The 23819-nt window shown below is 37.4% G+C and overlaps 1 protein-coding gene across 1 annotated transcript in view; it reads right to left on the minus strand.

The window, feature by feature from the left end:
- The window catches only part of LOC140236917 (AP-3 complex subunit delta-1-like), a 75601-nt gene that overhangs the window by 41125 nt on the left and 10657 nt on the right, over positions 1-23819 (minus strand). The window contains exons 3-11 of the mRNA XM_072316855.1: positions 21755-21916; positions 15906-16013; positions 12237-12302; positions 11588-11651; positions 10704-10843; positions 9986-10059; positions 8971-9020; positions 7067-7116; positions 797-845 (exon numbers count right to left, since the gene is read on the minus strand). Of these exons, the coding sequence (XP_072172956.1) occupies positions 797-845; positions 7067-7116; positions 8971-9020; positions 9986-10059; positions 10704-10843; positions 11588-11651; positions 12237-12302; positions 15906-16013; positions 21755-21916 (763 nt within the window). The remainder of the gene's footprint in view (positions 1-796; positions 846-7066; positions 7117-8970; positions 9021-9985; positions 10060-10703; positions 10844-11587; positions 11652-12236; positions 12303-15905; positions 16014-21754; positions 21917-23819) is intronic.

The following is a 23819-nucleotide window of genomic DNA, read 5'->3' on the forward strand; positions in this document are numbered from 1 at the left end:
CATTTCAAAAGCTGGTGTTAAAACCAAAGATGCACACACACTGGTGAACTACGTGTATCACACATTGTATATCAAGGCAGCACACACTCACATTCACATTCCCAAATGAGCAGGGGTTCCCATCTTGGGATGCTACAAAATGTCTGCTAATGGAAGAGAGGATGAAAACTAAAAATTTCTGCCTGTGATTTCCCTATCTTTTACCTGTACAGTCATTATCAGAAAGGGGACCTCCTGCTTGCTTTTTATCACTAAAAGTGTCATATTGGCCATATTTGATTTATAATAAAATACAATCAATATTGTTTTTTATTACAAACAAGGTCATCACAGGTAATGAGAGCATGGCCATGTTAAGGGGCATGATCTGTGATAGATCACATAGCTTCTTTGATGTTGATCATATGACACTGTAAGAAAGGAAATGTCATTTACATACAAATATAGCACTACAGCAGGGCTGCCAGGCTTCACCAATCAAAAATCAGGGAAATTCCTCTCAGCAATCTGAGAGATGTTAAATGATATATGCATCTCAATGGACCAAAATAATTCTTTCCAGAAGGGAGAGTTTTCTATTATCTTAATATCTGGACATGACAAGATATTGAAGTTTTCTGGGAGCTTCTGGGAGAATCAGGTAGACTTGGCAGCTCAGCTAAATTCAAAATATTTTTGCTTTATTAGGTTTGTCTGTAAATAAAGAGTGTCTCTCTAGTTATGCATTTCAGGAAACCGAGTTCTCTCTGATATGCATAGTGCTGAGGGTTTTAAAGGCGAGGTTGTGGTTACTTACGGTTCTGGTCAGAGTCCTCTATCAATATCCTCAGCTTCTGGACACACAGCTGCAAGAGTAGCAGTCAAAAACCAAAGAGGCATATGATGTTATCAATATCACCGACAACACTCACTTGGTCAAAAGATACAAAACACTGCCTCAAAGGAGCTAACACTTTTTTTTTCTTCAAACAAATTACCATCCTTTAAAAAACAAACATACATACATACATACATACATACAAACTTCATAGAATTGAAGTAGCTTTACAATAAAGCTAGTGTGCTCAAAAAGAAATACATGTATGAATCTCCATTCGATACTTTCATGTTAAAAGCTAAATTTTCTTGGAAAAAGTGCTTCTGTAAACAAAAAGTGAACTCTCTCCTGTCTTTTTACCTTTTTTATAACACAAGTCTGCTTATAGAGAAATATATTTCTTCAGCGCTTGTACAAAAAAGTTCTGTTTTCAATACTGTTTATATACAACAGTGAACTCTCCCTCTTCTTTTTGTACTTTTTTCCCTCATCTACTAATTTCATGACTATCATTCCTCATATGAACATGGGAGTTTAATTGCTGTCAACATTTCCCATATACAACAACATACAAACGTACATTGCAGCTTATATCATTGACTGACACTGATTCAAGTTGTGTTTACAATATTACAGATGTAGCTTATTGACGGCAACCTCATACAAGGGAAGACAGTCTACAATTGCTTGGACTTTCCTCAGTTTTGCCAGTGGAGTACATGATAACGGCACATGAATATAAAATCCCAGAATGCATGCTACTGTCCACATGTCATCGCCAATATGCTCATATAAATCTGTACCAACACCATATACATATAAAGAGGGGGAGAGAGAGAATTGGGGGGAGAGCTCATAACATTCTGGAAATCTTATAGTTGAGTTAGAACGGAAATTACAATGAGACCAATTGATGGAACCTAGGAGAGTGCCGTTAGGTCTAGATCCCATTTGGTCTTTCCCGCCTGGTCTATCTCATTTGGTCCATTTCCCAATTTGTCCTTCCCTTGCACACCTGGATTTAGTATGAGTCTAGGGCATTGAGGATTATGACTTGTTAGGATCTGGATCTGGATCAAGTGTAAGGATTCAGAGTGCGGATTGAAAGTATGGTTGAGGATATGGATTCAGTTCTGGGTCGGGGTATGCACTCATACATGTATACTCCAGGCACAAATATTCGACATCATGTAGAGAAGACTATGTGGCATTGGACAAAATGGCAGCAAACTTGAAAATGGATGATCACTACACCTTGGCAAAGACTATATCAATTGAGGATAAAAAGAAAGAAAGAAAAAAAAAGAGTGAGTGAGTGAATGACTGTGCCATGGCCCAAGGTTTTACTAAACATGCATGGAGACCCGTTTGTATCGGTCATGCAGCATGCATGGCATGAAACAAGACTATGACTCCGCCCACTCTTCCGTGGTGCATGTCAATCATGCATGGAACCTTCCTTTCTTTACTTTTTTTTTTTTGGGGGCGGGGGGAGCAAATGCCACTAGAGTCCAGGGGCATCTGTTTCTTAAAGCACCTTTAAAAAAAGGGGAAAAATGCAGTAACTACATGTACGACTCCCCTCTGGAATATTTTCGGCAATAACGATGTAGTCATATGCATCGGAGATGCGAAACTGTAGTTTTGACTACAACAATCATTACACAGGTTTCAAAAACTTTTCTCATCTAAAGATATGTTCATGGTGATTTGCATTTATTATTACTACTACAGCAAAAGCTGATTGGCTGAAGCATTAAAAGCATTTCTAGTTGTTGTCTTGGTGATAGCATTTAATCACCCTGAAATTTTTAAAGCACAGAGTTCCACATTGCCAAATGAGGCAAACTTTACCAACTTCCTCCCCCAGTCCAGTCTAAATTGACAGGTTGAGCAATTTACCTTTTTCTGGAGTACACCTGCGAGTTTTTTGCCTTTGGTTAAAGAGTTAATACTACTTCTTTCAGTGCTTTGTATCATTCTCTTTTCCTTTAGAATCTCTTGTAAACTACATGTATCATTTTATGGACAGATTCCTTGACATGTAAAGCCAGGTGGTCAATAAAGCAGGCGTGACTGTAACATTTATGTTGCACACACTGTTTAGTTCCTCTCAGGAAATGTACAGAGTATACATGTATCTACAGCTGGCAACATAAACAGATTTCTTATGGAACTACATAGTTAATCTCTATAAAACAACAAACATGTGTATATGCCATGATCTAACGAGCAACTTTTCCCAATGATTACAATACTTCTCATGAATAAAAGAGCAAAAAAAAAAAATGGATAACAATAAAAAAAAACTCATTATCACACTAGGTTATTGTCTGCAAAAGACAGAACTACATGTAAATGTTTCACACCTCAGTTAGTGATGGTGAATGTGTTAACACACTCTGGCTCACTACAACATTGCAATGATTTGTCACCATGAATTGTGAACACAAACTAGTTGTGTTTATACTATTCAGCTTTATGGCTTCTAGTAATTAGTTACTGTCTGGTGTCAAAAGTTTCACTCCACACTGAATCAAATCATATAATGAATGAATCACTCCACTAGATTAATCAAATTGATGGGGAGGTGGAGGTAATACTATTGACTTTAACCCTAAAAAGACTGGGGGGGGGGGGCCTAAAAGGCCCCCCCCTCGACATTTTGCGCGATAACTCTGCAACGCGCAATGCTCTCGCCGCGATGCTCTATGACTTTTTTCTTTCGAGTTTCCCGCACATTTTGACACCAAATTTGTGACGCCCGGGGGTACGGTTCTGAAGTTACATAACTTTTTGTACATGCACGTGAGGCCAAAAATGGCTCAAAAATGTGATTTTGTGTACAAAGTCAATGCAAATTGAGTTTTTTCACATGGTTCATATAAATATGCCTATTTTTACTCTCAATGGCTAAAATTAATTTGTTTTAGGAGTATTATGCTTCAAAAAGTGTCTGCCACAAATTTTGTTTAAAAAAACAACAAAAACAAAAGGTCGAAAAAACAAAGAAATACATAAGAAATTCATAAAACAATAAAAAAAATAAGAAATTAATTTTGATACCGAATTTTTTTTCAAGTACATTTGCTAAGAATGCCACAAAGAATAATTAGACCAAAAATTAGCACTTTTGGAGCTTTATTTACTGATTTAGATCAAAGAGTCTGATTTCTCGGATAAATTAGCATAATTAATCAAAATAAAATAAAAGAAGACTATTTTGTAAAATTTAAATATACGATCTTGTAGATTACATCGCACACTACCATTGTGCAAATTTCCGCGGCGATCGCGCGATCCACGGCCGAGATCTTAAGGGGGGCCCTTTAGGCCCCCCCCCCCCCCCAGTCTTTCGAGCTACCAAAATAGCCCAGTCTTTTTAGGGTTAACCCCCCCTGACCACACCCCTTCTCAGACAATCTCTGGTGTTCTGGTATCACAGATGTACATGTAACTCTACCAAGGGAGGGCTGATCTGTGAGATTTTGGGCCAACCACAGGTCAGTCTTGTAAAAAGTGCTTTACCCACTCCAGATACCCTATTTGAGATTCAGGCTGCCCACATGATATAAGATCATAGTAATCAAACTTTTTGATGGTTCATGCATGAACAATTTCTTCAATACTATCCTGATCTTGGCATTTTTCAGGTCTTTTTGGAGATCATATATCAAACGGACGTTTAATTTACATACATTTGTGATCAATTGGTGTAAGATCTGATTCAATTAAAACCAGTAAGTCCAGATGAATTTATTGAATTTTGTACCTTAACTACACATTTGTGATGCATACTTCCATATCTGAATGCATTACAAGATCAGCCCCTAAACTACTGGAATTAGCAGGTGGTTCAACAAGCAAGTTATCAAACTGCTAAAACAGTTTGTAAGTAGCTTTAACACAATATCAAAACTTTTGGCACTGTTAATCAGCTTTAATGATATTGCTAATATTTGGAAGCAGGAGCTTGGTATGCTTGTGCTTTAAGGTACAGCATGTACAATCTTTGAAACAAGTGAAGTGTTATTTGAAGGCATGTCAAGTGTATAACAACCTCACACAGAAAATTTGACTTGTGCAGCTGCATCAACATGGCTTAGTTGTTAGTAATATTATAAAGTTTGGATTCTTTTCTTTGCTTTTGCAGTAATGAATCTGCATACCACAGGCTGTTACCTTTTTTTACTTCTTATTTGGGGAGGGGATTTCCTTTTATGGATACATTCCAAATTTTACTAAAATGTGCCAAGATCTGTACAGGTGTATGAGCAAATGATATATGCTCATAAAAAGAAGCATTCTACTACGCAAACTCTTGGTTTTGATTACTATTAAAGCATCAAAATAAACCAAAATGAAAGAATTATTCAGCAACTCATACTGGTTTTGATTTGAAGCAAAATTTGATGTACATTACGTTGGAAAATAAAACAATTTCATGTGAGCAGAGTGAATGCAACAAAACTAATTTTTACCCATTTGGTACTGCACTATAAGCTCATCTACATTAAAAAAAAAAAAAAAAAAAAAAAAAAATCTGACTAGTCACTGAAAGTGTAAGAGAGCTCTCCTCTGAGCTGATCATTTTTCCCCTCTAATCAAGGTAGTACGTTTTAGAGTTGTCTATGAGCATTTACCCACAACTACTTCCTGCATGTCCGGTGCCCTGGCATCATATTGTAAAAGTTGCAGCATTCAATCTGCAAAACCTCATTTGGGAAGACCTGTTTTCATTCTTTAACTGCTTACCACCGGGTCAGATGACACCCCAGCCCCTCTGTGGAAGTTTAGCAAAAAGGGCTCGCTGATCTCTAACTCACATTATGGGTGAGAGTTGGAACAAATGCATGTTAAAAGATTAGTTAGCATGCTCAAATCATGGATGTCATTGATTCAAAAAAAAAAAAAAGAGAGAGAAAAGAAAAAATATGGTGGCATGAGAGTTAAAGGAAGTGAGCTCTCTGAAGGGAAAAGACAACAAAATATTTTGCATTCGCATTTCAAAGTGCAAGCATCTGGTGAAAGTTTGGGTTGGAAACAGAGATCAATGACAAGAAATTCTGAAATGTAAGCATCAAATGTACTGGCAGCCCTTTAAACAATAATTAAAACTCTGCTTGATAAAGATTTACAAATGTTTATGGATGGTATTAAGACTCCAGATTGCAGTCCAGAGAGGTATATGTTTTAGAAAATTAAGTTGGACATTTCACCTCTCAAACCAAGAAACTTTGTTAAAGCGTCACACATTTTAGAGAAATTGGAGACTACACGCATTGTATTAAAGCCATTGAGGCCTGTCTGCTGGATTCAATTATTTCATGTTTTACTTTTCTTGCAGGATCTTTGTTCAAAAATCTCCCAAGTTTTTGAACTAGTTTCTGCCACAGAACAGTTTACAGTGTAAAGGGAAATGCTGATCAATAGCCCCACATATAAGTGGATGCACCGGAAATTTGATGAAAATTCAGAAAGATTTGGACTAAAATTGACTCAATTCAGATAAAAAGTCCTGACAACATGTGGTTTTAATGCCACAGTAGACACTTGCCACATAGCAACCTACTACAGTAAGACTTTGGCATAATTTTCACACAGGACTGGACCAGGTCTAACACTTGTATGTCATGAATAGCCTCAATTGCTTTCCTTCATTTCTGATGATAAACAGGTAATGATATTAGCCCCTACTTAGAGATACGATTCGATTCCCATCCAAATAGTGACTTCCCTTGATTCTTGATAGCCATTAATCTCTGTTTTCCAAAAAACCAACACCATGCGGCACCTCATAAACACACACCTGCTTACATGCACATGTGGGTGCACACTTGTAAATGCCTTTGACACGGATCTGTCAACTGCAACACACTTTTTTTTTTCCTCATTACAGAACAGGTTCTGTCGGGAAAGCGGACCTAATACAATCATATGTGACGTTGTGCATTCTATCCACAAACCGTCTCAAGACTTTTATATGAACACACACCCATTTGTCTTGATTCATAGATAATTCTAGTACCCATCCAGCTACCACACACATCTTAAATGAAGTGTGGGACTGCAGTTGCACGTGTGGGAAGTTGGCAGTGGTCCAAACTTTTCTAAGGCATTTACAAATGAAAACTGCACACACACATCCACACACCCACACACACTAAATATGAATGGCCTTCAAACTACCCTGAGAGAAAACAAATGTGTAAAATGCAAATTCATTCTGAATAATGTAAGATGGTATACCTGAATGGACGCAGAGTGGTCGGGTATTCCTGAAGACAACGAAATCAAAACTGCAGGTTATCAAGGGATAGTCCAATAAAAACAGAGAGAGAGAAGGAGAGAGGGCAGTGGGGAAGAGAGAGGGAGGGAAGGGTGGAGAAACGGAGAAGAAGGAAAAGAAAAGAAGAATGGAAGTGGGGGAATGAAACAAAATGTCGAAGCTTCAATAACACTTTAAAAGCCCCCACACTAAAGGCCCACTCACACAATACATCCTCCTCCAAGATACAGAATAAAGAAGATAAAGAAGGATGTACCCTCATCCACACTTTTTTTTTTTTTTTTGGATAAAACAGCTCAAAAATAACTCTTCCTGATAACTCTGAGAACATATATCGCCTGCACTCCACAGAATGAAAGAGTGCGATTGGTTTAGAAAATCAATCTCATGTGATATCTAGAAAGAGGTATGACATTTCCCCTTAGCTCAAAATACTATAATCAACACAACCCACGCCTTCTAATCTTTATTTGCAAGAGTGTAGAGCTCATTTGCCATAAAAGGGCAGTGTTTTGATTTATGCAATCGGTGGGGGTGGGGGAATGTTTTGCCATTATTGCCAACTATCTTTCTACACTGTGCATTGAATGACTCAATCAGCTGAACTCATTATGTGTCTGTTGCACTGTATGCATCTACTGACAGGTACCTACCTGGGGTCATGCACCTAAAAACTTTTATTAATTTATTCATAATAGCCAACTTAGAAAGAGATTTTTAACAAAGTGACTCCTGGTAACTGCAGACGCGGGCATTGGTCATGTCTCTGCTAAATACTAATCCTGATGTTGAGGATGAGCTGATTATTGGGTGGTAGAAGGCTTCACGGTGCACCACGTACAAGTATTCTGCTGATTTTGCTATAACATGCATTTCCCACGGAAACCTGCCCGAGTATACTCGGGACTGCTGTTCAATTGGATAAGCTGCTCACATAACATAGGACTGAAGCCATGAATGATTGACTAAACATCAGGAAAGATCACCAAAGTCCCACTGCGTGGCATGCAACCATAGACTTACATCCTGGTGAATCCCACAGCACACAGTACACCCAAGGATAATGCAACTGATAATGGTTAAACAAATAATATATGTCACCACGTCCTCAACCAACAATAAACATATGGAATCAATACAGTTGTAGAATATCAAATTTATGGTCATCTACTGACTCAGAGATTGTAAACCATCTTTGCATGATCAAGAGCATAGATTGTTGCTTCATCATGTTTTCATGTGATCAGTGATATACTTTACAGCTCAACCAGAGCATTCATACATAGACATTCTTCATCCATTACATGCCATCTCTGCAAGCCCTGAAAGGTAAATTTGCTAAACATATTTCAGAGAAACTTTTATAATGCATACACACTTTAAATGACACTTGTACCAGTTGTCAGGTTTAGGTAGAAATATTCTCTGATATTGCACGGTTTAGGTCTCCTTTGTTCATGTAGGTAAAGAATACTCACAGATCACATTATACCAATACGCATTTTACTCAACTGAATCTACACTAGCCCAATCTGCAGTATCACACTATGTTGGTCAATCTGTTAGCCATGCATTATTTCAAATGTATGGGACTATTCAGCAATGTGGAATGATCACATGTTCTAATTTCTTAGCCAAGTATATGCATTCAACAATCATTCAAATTTAAATAGATCTTTCACGCAGAGTCATTTACTAGAAGATTTTACTTTATGAAACCAATGGCCTTGCATGATTCCTATATGTAAAATTTGCATTAAGTTTCATTAAAATACAATACAATCTGTAGCAAATCTCTACATTTATTATGCATTTCAAAGAATGAGGAAGAAAAGGTGACATACAGCTTGCATCTCCTACTCACCTGAAATGACTGTGTTGATACACTCATAGAGCAGTGACATAGCAGAAGTGCTGTGGATTAATGAAAGCAAAAACATTCAAATTTCATTTCGTTTGAAATCAATTTTATTCACTTAGAGATTTCACTCGTAGGCAGAGTTGATGCTGGGACATAAGGAGAGCATCCATTTTGTTTTATTTTGTTTTTATTTCTTTTTCCCCAAATGAGAGATGCCCAGATTGGAAAAGGCTATGATGTCATCATCTCAGCATTCTCCCATTAAGTTGTACACCAAAATATTATATAACACATGTTTTGTTTTGTTTTGGTTTGGTTTTGGTTTTTGTTTTTGTTTTTGTGTTTTTTTTTTATTTGGGGGGGGGGGGGGGGTCAATGCCAATGGCAACTTCATCCCCTCTCCCCTTGTCAGTCATAACTGCCAGCTTTACAAGAACATAATGATTTGAGGCGAAGGGCACATTTTTCCCCTAAAGATTCCCCTGATTTCTTGTGGCTGTAACAAATATCACTGATTTACGAGAACATGGGAAAACTTTACAATTCCTCTACCATCCTACTCATCTGATGTTACTGTATTCCTACGAGGCAACATGGAACATGAAGTGGAATTATTATATATATGAAGATCTTGAGTTAGACTAGCAGGACTCTAAATGGCTCTGATTCAAGTTCGCATGACCAATACGTACAAGTGTATACATCCTTTAGGTCTGTGTGTATCTCCATCTTGAGCCAAGTGATACAACAGCACTATGACATAAGGTGTCACTGCTAAATTTTTAAAGAGGCTGTCATATAAAAAATAGATGTAACAGGGCATTTTGTAGAGTATGCATCATCAACACATTACATAATTGCAGTATGATCATTCAATGTGCATTTTTTTTTTCTACACTTGAGTATTCTTTCAGACTCATTATGTCTTGAAAGCAAAACTCTCTCCAGAAGGTATTTCTGAGACTATCGATACAGCCATAAATCCAGCAGCATTGCCGTGAGACTAGTATGGCCCTACCTGTGGATGAGATTGGTGAGTGGTTCCAGCAGCTTCTTCCCTAGTCTTGGTTCCAGTGGTGTCAGGGCACCAAACTGGTGAGAGAAGGAAAAAAGAAAAGATTATCAAAAACCAAATAAACAGAGCAAAACAAATAACAGGAATTGATAGGGCAGCATCTGCATTCTTGTTTTCATGGTAAAATTAGGTGGTAGTGGAGAGATGGATACAACGTAGCAGTCATATTCCTTGAAACCAACAAATTGACAATTGGTCGCATCATCTTCCAACTAGAAAATCGAACAGAATTTCCCATGTTAGCACAACAAGCAACTGGAAAAACAAAAAATTTGCTCATTAATTTAACAAAAATTCATTGAACAGTAACTGCTACATGAGGATAAACTGTACCACATACGTATCAGTATCCACTGTATGTAATTAATGTATACTATTAAAACCAATCATACATTCATATCTGTAATCAACAGTTACTGTCATCAAATGTCAGCGATCTTATTCGTGTTTTGAAATAACAGAGTCCATACTTGAGGGGTAATTTCGCATTTTGGCCAGGAAACCTGTATCATGCTCTACCACGAGATTCAGCTTAAGAAGTAAAACATATGATAATACGCCTTTCTCTCTAACACAGCCCCTTCTATGTATGGCCCATGAGAGCGAGGACCAATACTTTCTGAGATCAGTAGACTGACAATCCATGAGGGGGACTCCTCACCAGTTTGATTATCTTGATCAGCATCCAGTTGTTGGTGGACGACGTCATGAGTTTGAAGAAGAGGGGCGCCAGGGAGAGATAGTTCTTGGGATTCTTTCTCGCCAGCTCACAAATCACGTTCACGGCCGCCGACTGCACTCCTATTGTCACAATCCAGGAATAGAGCGAGCAGGGGGAGACAATTTAGTACGACTTTAAAGGTACATGTATTGTTTACCATTGGGAGCAGTGATTTAAAAATGCTCGCGTTATCACATTTGATGCATATGTCTATGTTAGTTGTATCACAAAGCATTTTACCATATAAAAACTTTGCAATAAAGCCTTGAATATAAGATGTCACTATTTTTCTCAATAAACCCTAACTATAGACGTTTATTCTAGAAACAATCTTATTAAAACTATTGTTCATATTTTGTATATCTAACGATACTTAACATTGATTATACTGATAATGATTTTTGCATTGGTTGTTTCTATCCCCAACTCACATTTTAGTAACTATTTTGAAGCACTAAAGCTGGGTTTTTGTATCATCTGCAAATGGTATATAATGCCTTTAATACAAAAGAGCAAAATCACTGACAGCTTGAAATATCTAAAGTTCATTTGTTTGCATGAGCTTGAAATTTGATGTCTTGTACACACCATGAGATACAATGTATGCCTGACTAAAACACCAATACAAATGTATCTCAGTAATGAGTTGGCGTCCGTAGGTGACAGTGTATTGTGATTGTAACTTTACCCGCACTGTACAAACTATCAGAAAGTGATATGTATGATGTCCATTGATTTCAGGTGTACCGATGTCACTGAGAAGCTATTAGTATTAGTTGCAGTACATATCACATGGTATCAATAGATCATAAAATGTTCTCTACCTGGGTCTGGATCTTCCAGTTTCTCTTTCAGTCGAGGGAAAGCTGGCCTCAATGCATCTGGAAACTGCAATAGAGTCCATCAAACATCACAAATGAAACTTGTGACATACCTACAATGTAGGTATACATGTACATATATACAACAGTATCATATCACATATGCCCGGCCTCATAATGGCAGCATTCATCACACGGTCTGTGTCCTTCTTTTCATTAAAGTGTAAGTGCTAGTGTAATCAAAACCGCTGATGAGGTACCAAAACACATCATATTCATAGTGATAGTGAGGGGAAAAACAAAACAAAACACAGTAGCTGCAAATCTGATTTAAATGCCTGAAGGATGAGTTTTAAGTTGTTGATTGTCACGTATCGTTCAGGTGGAAAATATTTACAGTACAATCTAAAGTTGAGCATGAATCAAAATCAGGTTTATTGGGCACTTTCATACCATGTGCCCTGAAAAGCATCACTCTGCAAAAACATTGATAAGATATTCTTAACACATGTATCTCTGATGCATTGTATACTGGCATTAATATTTTGATTATATTATATTTGATTTGATTGACAGGGCTGACAGAAATAGAAGATACAATACGGACTACCTTGATGAGTGCACAAAGAAACATTCTGAAGAACTACAGTACCTTGAGAAATATCTTGTACATGAGGAGCACAGCCTTCTTCCGGATGTAGGGTTTGGTAGACGCCATCTTCAAGTCCCAGCAGACAGAAAAGAACCAATATGAATCCATGCACAGAGATCTCTCACTCACATATCAATCACATTACATAATAATTGTACATGGCATAAAATTTAAATCTTACTCTTGATTGTAAGTTCACATGTCACTCATGCATTGCCTTTAGTATCTATTCTACCCATTTATGTATGATTCAGTTTGAATTTGTTGCTACTGGTTTCAGATCCCTGATTTGTAGAACTCGGTATCAATGAACGCTCATGCTGTACATTATCCCTTTGTGCAGGAAGAGTGGTGGGAGGTGATTCTGCACGTCAGTCATATATCACATACCTACAATATAGACATGGTGACTCACGGCATAACACTGTCTACATCAAAACAAAAACAAAAACAAAATCAAGTAGAAGACATGTTCCTGTTCTATACTTGATAATTTGGAATGCACATCTCTTGTCAAAGTATAAATTGTTCAGAGCCACAACACCTTTGCTGTACCCATTTTGGAAAAGAATCAAGCATTGAACTTACAAGAAAAATATTTCATTTATACAATAAACTAACACTGAATATCTTGAGCCACTTCTATAATTTGTGCAGCAACTTTTTAAATGTTTTCTACAACAATGATCCAGCAAATTTTTTAGATAATTTCATTTAAGCTAGGATCTCCACTATTCACGTCAATGAATAAACATTAATGGTGAAATCTAATCTCCACACTGGCATAAAGTACAAGAATATAAGGAACTGAATTTAAAAAAGAAATGCCGCAAACAATATGACAGCAGAGCAAATAAACACACGCAATAATGATGACATTATCAACTTATCAAATTCTTATCTAGGCTAATATGAAGAGTTGGGAAGGGATGGAAATAAAAGGGTTTGCAGGGCACCTCTAGATAAAAATCATTTGTTGGCACATACAAGGGATGAAATGCAGTTTCTCTTTTGAACCACCAAATCAAAAGTACATGTGATCACAGACAAGACTGAATACACCACTTTCATACACAATATAAAAATGTCACACAGGGATAAACTGGGACAGGAAAGGGGTGACATGTACTGAGGATTTACATTTACTCTTACATCTGCATGTTGTACATGCTACTCTTAAAGGTACTGTTTACAATTGGGAGCAGTGATTTTTAAAAATGTTTGAGTTATCATATTTGATGCATATGTGTAGGTCAATTTATCTCAAAACATCCTACCATATGAAAATGTTGCTATAAAGCCTAAAACATAAGGAGATATCACTATTTTTCTCAAAAGATCATAACTGTGGATGGTTTATTCTAGAAACAATTTCATTATGCATGAAACTGTCGTTCACATTTTGTATATTTACGTAACAATACTAAACACTGATTATACTGATTAACATTTTTACATCTGTGGTTGTTTCTATCTTTAACTCACAATGCAGAATTATTTTGATGCACTAAAGCCGGGTTTTTGTTATCTGCAAATGGTAAATAATGCCTTTAAAGCACACTTTGCAATTGGGTGTCTAGGTAAACAGCACTGATTTCATGAAAAAAAAAATAATTCTGCATCCTGTAAAACTTTAAGAAGCAGAAAGATACACTATGTACAAAAAATGTACAGTTTATTAAGTAACTACATTGTAAGCTTCACTTTTGTTTGATTTTAAGTTTGATCATTTTTCAGTTTATACTCCACACTGTAAACATACACACAAGTGTAATGATAATATTATGGTAAATCATAATCATTGATAACTTTTTAAGTTTTCTTCATGAAGTGCAGTCTGTAGCATTAAATTTCAATTTTCCTGCAATTTACAATTTTGGACTAAATGCCATATCTGCAGCTTGTGCCTTCCAAATAAAGCTAAAGAACAGCATACACTCCTGAAATAATTTTAATCAGATACATAAAACTAGTCATGTTTTCATGATGAAAAACTAAACTCTAACTCTAACTCTCTAAACTCTAACCACACAAGCCTGTAGCAATCAAGTGTTGAGAGGGATGGAGACCATGAAACACAGTGTTTCCTTTAAGCCATTGCCCACATGAACCTGTTTGGCTACATGCAAAGTCTATGGGGATGTCAGACACTTGTTGCAAATGGTTAATAAAACCAAAATTTGGATGCAGACTTCTGAATTGATGGTGTCTTTAAAGCACATCTTAGCAATAATGGCTTCTATGATTTTCTCTTTCATTTATGCTAGAGTGGTACCTACAATGTATATTTTTGTACTTCAGATTTTCAGTGCAGGTAATTCATTTTTCGGTTCAAAACCAGAGAGGAAATTCTGCTTGCCTCTTTCAAGAAAAGAAATAATGTACAAATGGTCAACAGGATTGTAAAAAGAAAGAAATATTTCCATCCAGCCTGATAAGCAAACTTAATGATAGCTCCAGACAAAGGCAAATCATTTTCACTGCATTTTTTTTTTTAATTCATCCTAACATTCTGTAACTTTTTGTCTAAATATTCTCACTTCTAGGAATTCACTGCTAATCATGCCTTGCAAGCAACTTCAAATAGAGTGGTTCTTTATTGATGCTGTTGCTTCATCCTGTGGTTGTCCCTGTACTGAACTTCTCAAAGTTGGATCTCCTGTTTTTTAATCTTTGGGTTTGGAGGTGGTTTTTAATGTGATCGAAAGTGAAAGTTGCCAACTGTTTGAAATGAGGTCAGTACAAGGGAAATTGAAAAATTCATCCTTGTGTATACATGTAGTCGTACATGGCATTCTGTTGGGACACCACAGCACAAACAATTGTGTGTCTAAAATGTAGATCATGACTGTAATATTGCATACGCATTTCTAAAAGTTTTCACTTGTTTTCCACACAGAAAGATCAGTACATATATATATTTTTCTTGATTTTGTACACTGTACAACATGATCAACTTCCTCTAGACATTTTTTTTTTCTTATAGAATAGCACTAAAACTATTTCAAATAAAAATAGAATGAGTGAATTTTAGATGCCAGCGTAATGCAGCATTTGGTGACGAGTCAACATTCAAACCGTTATAACTTCAAAATATCTGTCTAATTTTGCTTGAACCATAACTTCATTGTTGCTTTGGTCTCATTTCAACCACTGAAATAAAAATCACTCCTGATCTTTGATTTTCCTTCAGGTACACAACCGTACCTATTGCAATTGTGCATGATAGAACAATGTACAGTATGATTTGAGGGCAAGGGAATAGTGCACAAATTTGGCTCCATAATTTTACCACTACACATGGAATTACAGTAGTTTTCCCACTTTAAAATAATAACAACACAACACAGGATAAACATTCAGAATACAAAAAATCTGGCACGGCAAGGTGGATGTAACATTTCTGGTAGTATTTGGACAGAAGATTAGAGGTCTTCTATGAAAAGTAGCCTGCTGAAGTTGAATTTTAACAATTAATGACAAATGGACCACTAATTGACAAAAGATAGACTGCACTGGTAGATCAATAACATCAAATCACAACAATACTAAAATGGAAGTTACAGGGAATAACAAGTACATAAGACTGTTTGCATCATACATGTAAAAAGGGTGTGAAAGGTCACCTGGAACAGAGGCCAAAAGGTCAAATGGGGTCACACCACTCACCAGACTCATGAGGTCATTGGCCAGGTCTCTGGCAAGGTCAGGGGAGGTGAAACATGCAAGTCCCGCCATGGCGACGCCCGCATCATACTGGCCGATACTGTTAATGTCCTACATGGGTGCAAGTTGGAGGGAGGTGGGATGGGACAGGGTAGGATGGGGGGGGGGGGGGGGGCAAGGCAGTGAATATCCCATGAAGGAAACAGGGTGGAGCAATGTGGCAAATATTGATGGGGGAGAAAAATTGATGAATGGAATGTTGAACGGTCAGGTGTCACACAGTGTGAACCCAGTGTAGAAGGGCGAGGGATGAGATGAAGGCAAAAATATCAATTGACAAAATGAAAATTGGACAGTGGGGGGTAAAAATGGATCCACAACAGACCAGGGCAGAAAGGGCGCAGTGTTATCATGACAGGTGAACACCAGAATTAATGTGGTATGATACCGTGAAGGGAGTATTAGCATGTCGTGTGAAGCAAGATGGTTCAGTGGGTATGAAAGAACAGATGAATATTTTCAATTGTTAATGAATGTGAAATATGGTATCAATCAGTGGAATAAAAATAGAGGTGATTTCATTAAAGGGTAAATTTAACAGTATACCATGCAAGGGGAAAAAAAAGTCAAAAAATAAATTATGATGGCAAATCCATTTTCCAGAATAAGGAATGTGGGAAAATGCAGAAAAATGAAATATCGAGAAGGGACAAAATTTAAATTTTGTATTCAAAAGTGAAAGAAAAAAAGAAAATGGGTTTGGCCAATAAAATAATTTTGTGGGGATTTGCACAATGAATTATGGAAAATGATATATTTATGGAAGTGGCATTTGGGGGAGTTGTTCGTGTGGGATGAGATCGGTGAGTGGTTTACACAAAGGAAACAAACACAAAGGGTAAAAACAAAATAAATCAAAATAAAACACAAAGCATGGTGGGATGTTTTCAACATGATACGAGCAGGGATTAGGTATGAAATCATATCATACAGCACATGATGGGGCGGGAGCAAATGAAGAATGTAATCATGGTACATGGGAAATGTATTTTCAATGATGATTCAAAATGATTTCAGTGCATTGGTTTGATGATGATGATGATTGCAAAAGCAATGTGTTGTAAAAGTCGATACAAAATTCAAAGTGGGCAAATGGTGGTTGAAAAAAATTATGTATTTTTTTTTAGTTTAAAGGGATGTATGAAATATTGGGTCATAATATGCATCATGAACAGATAAATATTTGGAAGTATCAAGTGGTGTTCGGTGTGGTTTTTAGTATTGTTTGAATTATACAGCAAATGATGGCAGGCAATTTTGGGGGGAGAAATTAGTGGGACCATGGCAAGGAGGTAAGGAAAGGAGAGAAGGGAAACAAAGAACAGAAATAACACAATTACACTTTTCACCAAATAACAACCATGATATTGATAATAAGTACACAGGAGGAATGAGAGGAGGTCAATTGGACACTTGGCAGACCAGCAAATGAGGTTATGTTGGCAATGCAACATACCAGTGATCATGCGACTTGCATGTCCCAAAATTCAATGTAAAATACACTCACTTTGTGCCTTTGACATCGGCTCGTAAGAGCACATCTCAGATTTAGGCTAATTGTATGGACTTCATAAACTTGTATGGGGGGGGGGGGGGGAGGAGGAAAATTATGAGAAGATTGTGTTCACAGACACGGGTTTGCGAGCATTGTCAAAAGATCACGACTGGTCAGAATACATTGCAGTCATACCTCACTCTGCCAACTCCAAATGCCTCCCAAATAAAACATCAAAGTGGGCATAATCTGTGTGCAGGCTTTGTTTAGCATCTACACCAAGTCAGGTTTAACGCCACTTCTAAAAGAGTACATACATGTATCGAAGGGGTGAGAGCACATAATTGGTTATTCCATTTATGATCCACATCGCGTACCACTACTCGACCAACACCACCTGTGTACTACTTGAACCAGAGAGATACCATGGAACGGCCAGCACAAGTGACAGATGGGGTATGTACTGTACGAAAGGGGGGCGGTAGTGTCACTGTCCACACGAGGGGTTACGCCATGGAAGAGGAAGAGGCCAACTCTGTGGGGGTAGCGGCAGTCCGCCCTGCCCCCTCACTGCGCGGGTACTTACCAGTGCCATGATGTCATTGGCCAGATCATGTGACAGGTCAGAGGTCAAGATACATGACAATCCTGTCATGGCCACCCCCGTCTCATATTGGTTCTGGCTATGCAAGTCCTGTTCAGTTTTACGTTATCACAACAGATTACATGTGTTAATAATATGTTGTCATGTACATTGTGCAATATTGAGAGGTTCACATGTATGACAATGCACTTCTTCATTGTGTAGCATTACAAATAATATAATAATAATAATAAATAGAGAGACTCTTATAAAGCGCTCATTCTACCTAAAAAGATACTCATAGTGCTCTAAATGTATAGTGGTCTAATACAGGCAACTAGAAGCTAATCACTGGGTCTCATTTAACAGTACTGTTTACCATTGGGAGCAGTGATTTAAAAAATGTTCGAGTTATCACATTTGATGTGTGTAGGTCAGTTGTATCACAAAATATCCTACTACTACATGTACAAGGATTTTGCAATAAAGCCTAAAATGTATGGAGATACACTGTATAACTATTTTCTCAATAAACCATTACTGTAAATGGTCTATTCTAGAAACAACTTTATTATCATTACTGTACAAATTTTGTATATTTAATAATACTTTTAAACACTAATAGACTGATTAACCTTTTTACCCTGGTTGTTTCTATCTCTAACTCACATTTTAGAATTATATTGATGCACTAAAGCTGGGTTTTTGTTTCATATCTCCAAATGGTAAATAATGCCTTTAAGGGCAGAATACTTGCACTATATGTACATTGTACATGTATGACAGGGCACAAAATGACCCTCAGTATCAATACAGGTTTGTACATGAGTGCGAAAAAGCACACACCCAATAAATGTACAATGTACAATGTGAATACATGTAGGTCAATGCAATTTTAATAGTGCAAAGACTGACCAGTAAGAAAACGTGAAATTCATTAAAGGGTTGGCCTTGAAAGTGGTGTTACATGTAGATAGTAAATCTCTAGTACAAGCCCACCATAACATGCATAATATTACTGCATCTATCACCTCACACACAGCTAATGGCAAAAAAAAATATATGACGAAGGTGGCTTGCTACACGGTGTATCATTCATGACAACAAGAATCCTTTCTGGCAACAGGAATTGCTGAGGATAATGAGACAGATCAAAACTACAGGGGATAGGAACTCCTTCTGCAATACTTCCTGGGAGATCGGGTTGGTCTGTTCTTGCAGGTATGATGCACTTTACTCATGCTGACAGCTCGTCCACAATACATACATGATACAGAGCTGTGTACACTGCAGTCATGATGTAAAATCACCTACTAATTACAGCACAGTGCATTTAAAGTGTTCCATTCAAGGTTACAGTATACATTCCAACAGATGTTTTTGGGTGGGAAAGAGACAGGGTTTATCAGAAAGGATATGACAGAAAGAAATCACACAATATACTCCTCTGTACTAGAAGCACATAAAATTGTAGGCCTAATACTGAAGAAAAAGCTCTTATGATCACTAGTTTGATATCATTTCTATTTTGTATACACTGCAGTGTAACTATGTATGAGTAGACCAAACATTCATAAATCATGTACAGGATGTAATACAACTTCGATTGGGAATGCACCATGATACAATTTTGTAATTCAGCACGTTTGGTTCAACCAGAGTAATGCATACAATCGAATATACAGTATGGGTTGCACATTGTACATTCAGTATCTGCATGTAAATTGTAATACATTTATGAATAAACCGAATTAGAACTCTCCATATTGCAGCGTTCAACTGCATAGCCAAGAGGAAGGAGGCTACAGGAGGATAAGAGAGAAGAAAGGAGAGACAGAAGGACAAACATAAGAATAACAAAGGAGGAGAGAGAGAAAAAAAGATAGAGAGACAGCAAGTCTGGAGAAAGCATCTGCACATCTCTCCCTCAAGTATCCTACCCATAAATATCTGAAGGGCATATCTACACTTCTCACTCTACTCGACATAGATCTGAGCGCACACACAGGATGTAAACGAGCTGAACATTGTGCTGCAAGCATACATGTACAGTGCATCTGAAGACAGCATACAGTAAATGATGTCTGCCACATTTTTTTCCCATCTCCTGTCATGAAAACACACAAGAATAATAACCAGAAGAAGAAAAAAAAAAATAACCAGGCTGTATCCCAATTTCCACAGGCCAAGCAAGAGAAGCAGATGCAATTATAATGACCTTGCTCTTTAGAAGGCCTGGACCAAACCAAGCGAGGCTGGATGAAAAAAAAAAAAATGATTACTTGAGGTGAGGCCCACACAATTCTCTTATGGGCTCAGGCGGAGCAGTATGTGCTGGAAGTCTAATGGTAAGAATTTACATTATTCATGCAATATTCCTCTACAATGAACTTGCAGTTTGCTGTACTTGTAATCTTTGAATAGTCACTGGGGCTCTTTTTGACAGCATGCAAATGCTCGCAGACTGCTTTGAGTGGATTTTCCGGCGTCCACTTCTGGGATTCTATCTAGCCCGTGCTCTCATTAACTGATTAGAAGGTATACTCTTCAATTAGTAATGGTTTGAACGACGTCAACTGAAGGGATCGGATTTCCAGAGGCAATCTGGCTGCAGAAATCATCACCATGCATCATTAATCTGGCAACTCAGAATTTCACTGCTCATCTTTAATATAAAGAATGATTGAATAGAATGGGTTGAATTCATTAACTCTACACAAAATCAGAAACAGATTTAAGAAAATTGGCCAATTTAGGGGGAGGGGGGTAGGTAAGCAGAAATTTTTTGATGAGGTATCATATTTCAAACAAATTTTTGAATAGAAAAAATTAAATTTTCGGAAATTCTCCAACCAAAGCATGTTAATGACAAAAAGCTGAAATTAAAGGACAAGTTCACCTTCATATACATGTGGATTGAGTGAAGGCAACAATGTAAGTAGAACACATCAGTGAAAGTTTGGGGAAAATCCGACAATCCGTTCAAAAGTTATGAATTTTTAAAATATCTGTGCAATCACTGCTGGAGGAGAAGACTACTACAGTGTATGATGTCACATGCGTACAACAATATGAGGAAAATAAAAAGAGAATTTCACAAAACTTGACTTTTTGAAAAAAGTGCACATTTCCTCGACTTGTTACTGACTTATGTTAGGGGTAATATTATTCCCCTTGACTTCTGAAAGAGAGAAGTCAAGCGTTCTTTTATCATGTGAGAAAAGTTAATATATATTGAATTTTCTTTATACTTTCTTTATATAGCTGTACTCATATGACATCACAAGCTATAGTAGTCTTCTCATCCAGCCGTGACTGAGTAGAAACTTCAAAAATTCATAACTTTTGAACGGATTGTCCGATTTTCCTCAAACTCTCATTGATGTGTTCTACTAAATATTACAATGTACTCCATTCACTCAACCCACATGTCTATGAAGGTGAACTTGTCCTTTAAAGTGAATATTTCAGCCTACCTCAGGAAATATCATTATCAACAATGAATAGCAAAATCTTAACATACTAAGAAGATATATGGCACCAAACCCCAGAAATGTAGTCTGTGGAATTTAATTCCAGCTGCCAAACATGACAATCCTCCATAATTTATCATTTCTTCTGTCATTTGAATGAAAACATCGAACATGGGTATGTCTGAGCTATGTAGGTGGATGATTGTGTGAAAACTGAGGAATGGACAAAGGGAGGACATACCTTTCTGATCATATTGGTGGTCAGCATGAGGACATCCGTCCCCTCATGGAAGCTCTGGGCGGCGGCCAGGTAGCCAATCCGCTTGAAGGTGAACTTTGGCGAGCTCATGACCTCGATGATGTTGAACGCCGCCCAGCTGATGTCGTAGCCCAACATATTCAGCTGTGGCAAGGAATGAAAAGACCCATGATGCAAATTAATCACATGAAATGAGAGACGGAGGAATTACTGTATTTTGAAGCAATTGCATCGAGACTCCAACCCAAAGTATCTTTCAAATGGGAGATTCGCCTGCTTGGACCCCTAAGCAAACTGAAGTCTCTGATCGCATGAACACACACACACACAGCATTTTGCGCATGGACCCACAACATCCGCTTGCGGCTGGGGTCTAAGGCCCACATCATCATCAGGTTCGTGAGAGCTCCTGGGTTATAGATGCTCTCTTGTGGTATCTCAGCCTTTAAATTTTGGATGAACCTACATGTACTACGACTCATTACATTACCCATTATCAAAATCATTATCAAAATCTTTTCTGCTCATTTTGGAAAGCCCCCCCCCCCCCCCACCCCCATTTACATGTATGACTGACACAAGTTATGTACATGTACTGTGGTTTAAGACCAAATAGGTGATACATGCATGAAATGCTTTACTTTATATGGTTGGACCTACTACTCATCGACCGCCTAATGTTTATTTGCTTGATAAGAATATTTAACACTGAAATTCACGTAAAAAACTTGACCTACGTGATTGAGAAAATCCAGCACTATCAAATGCCGTTGTTCCCTTTTCGATTCGAAGTTTCAGTGCAAAAATATCGCCGTCGAACTTGCGTGGCCCCGTTTCAGCTCCCCGCGGTAAAGCTCCTTATTGAGATCGACCATTGTTTTTGCATTGACAATGCACGCAAACCGAGTTGTATTGAACACCGTGTTGTACGAAGCTTTTTAGAAACTTAGACATTACATTACGAATCGGTGAAAATATTCATTTGAAATTTTGTCCTTGATTAAAACCATTAATGAACAGTGAATTTTCGCGTTTTCCCACACCATCCTCATCAACGGTCAAAGCCAATCCATTTTTATGTGCTCTGCGCGCAGTGAAGTGCGTACAAAGCGTTCTGTGTGCCAATGTATACGCGGTCGGTTTCAAAAAGGGTGGTCGATATGTAGTAGGGCTACCATACTGCCTCCTCCCCCTATCTCTCAGTATATACCGCAGTCATGCCTGAATAAAGGCCACCGTGTATGGGATTGCACATGCCTGCATGTACACATGTAGTATTATCATGAGGACCTGACACACGAGTGTCAACAAAGAAGGTTTCTTATCAGGTACTCAGGGGAGGCAAAACCAGCGTTGTTTACTCTAAATCACATGGTACTATTTGCACTCTCTTTTCGCACTTTTTTTCTTTAGCCTATAACCAATCTCTGGTATGACATTGGGAAATAATGCACTTTAATACCTGGGCTAAACATTCATTAACAATTTTTCAAAATGGAGGCTACCACAGGTAATAGCAACCTAGCCGATGGTACTGAATTCTTTTCTTCTTTTTTTAAAGTAAATCCAATCTACACTAAAATAATAAGTAAAAAAAAATATATATAAAAAAATCACAATCTTTTCTTCACACTCAAAATGTTTGGCTCAAAACTTCAAGACCGGCACATTGTTAATAGAAAAACTTTGAGATTAAAACTTACAGATTAAAACTACATATTTTGTAGTTACTGTCATTCCCTTGGGGAATGAATGGTAATCATTTGAATTGGATGCAGTATACAGTAAGTAGCCACTAATTCACTTGCCATTTCATTTCACTCTCGGGACTATGGATTGTTTAAGGTCATATATTAATGTACATAATGCAATATTGCAATACTACACATGACCATGAAACTTGAAATATTTTCAACAATGCCTTTAAATGAGCGTTTAATACAGTTTAATATGTTTCTGCAACTTGAGTTTGTGTTCACAGAAAGAACAGACAAACACAAACACACAATTTCTTCAAATTGCATTTTACATGTACAAATGTAGATAC

The sequence above is a fragment of the Diadema setosum genome, chromosome 13, assembly GCF_964275005.1.
Source record: "Diadema setosum chromosome 13, eeDiaSeto1, whole genome shotgun sequence".
Taxonomy (NCBI): Eukaryota; Metazoa; Echinodermata; class Echinoidea; order Diadematoida; family Diadematidae; genus Diadema; species Diadema setosum.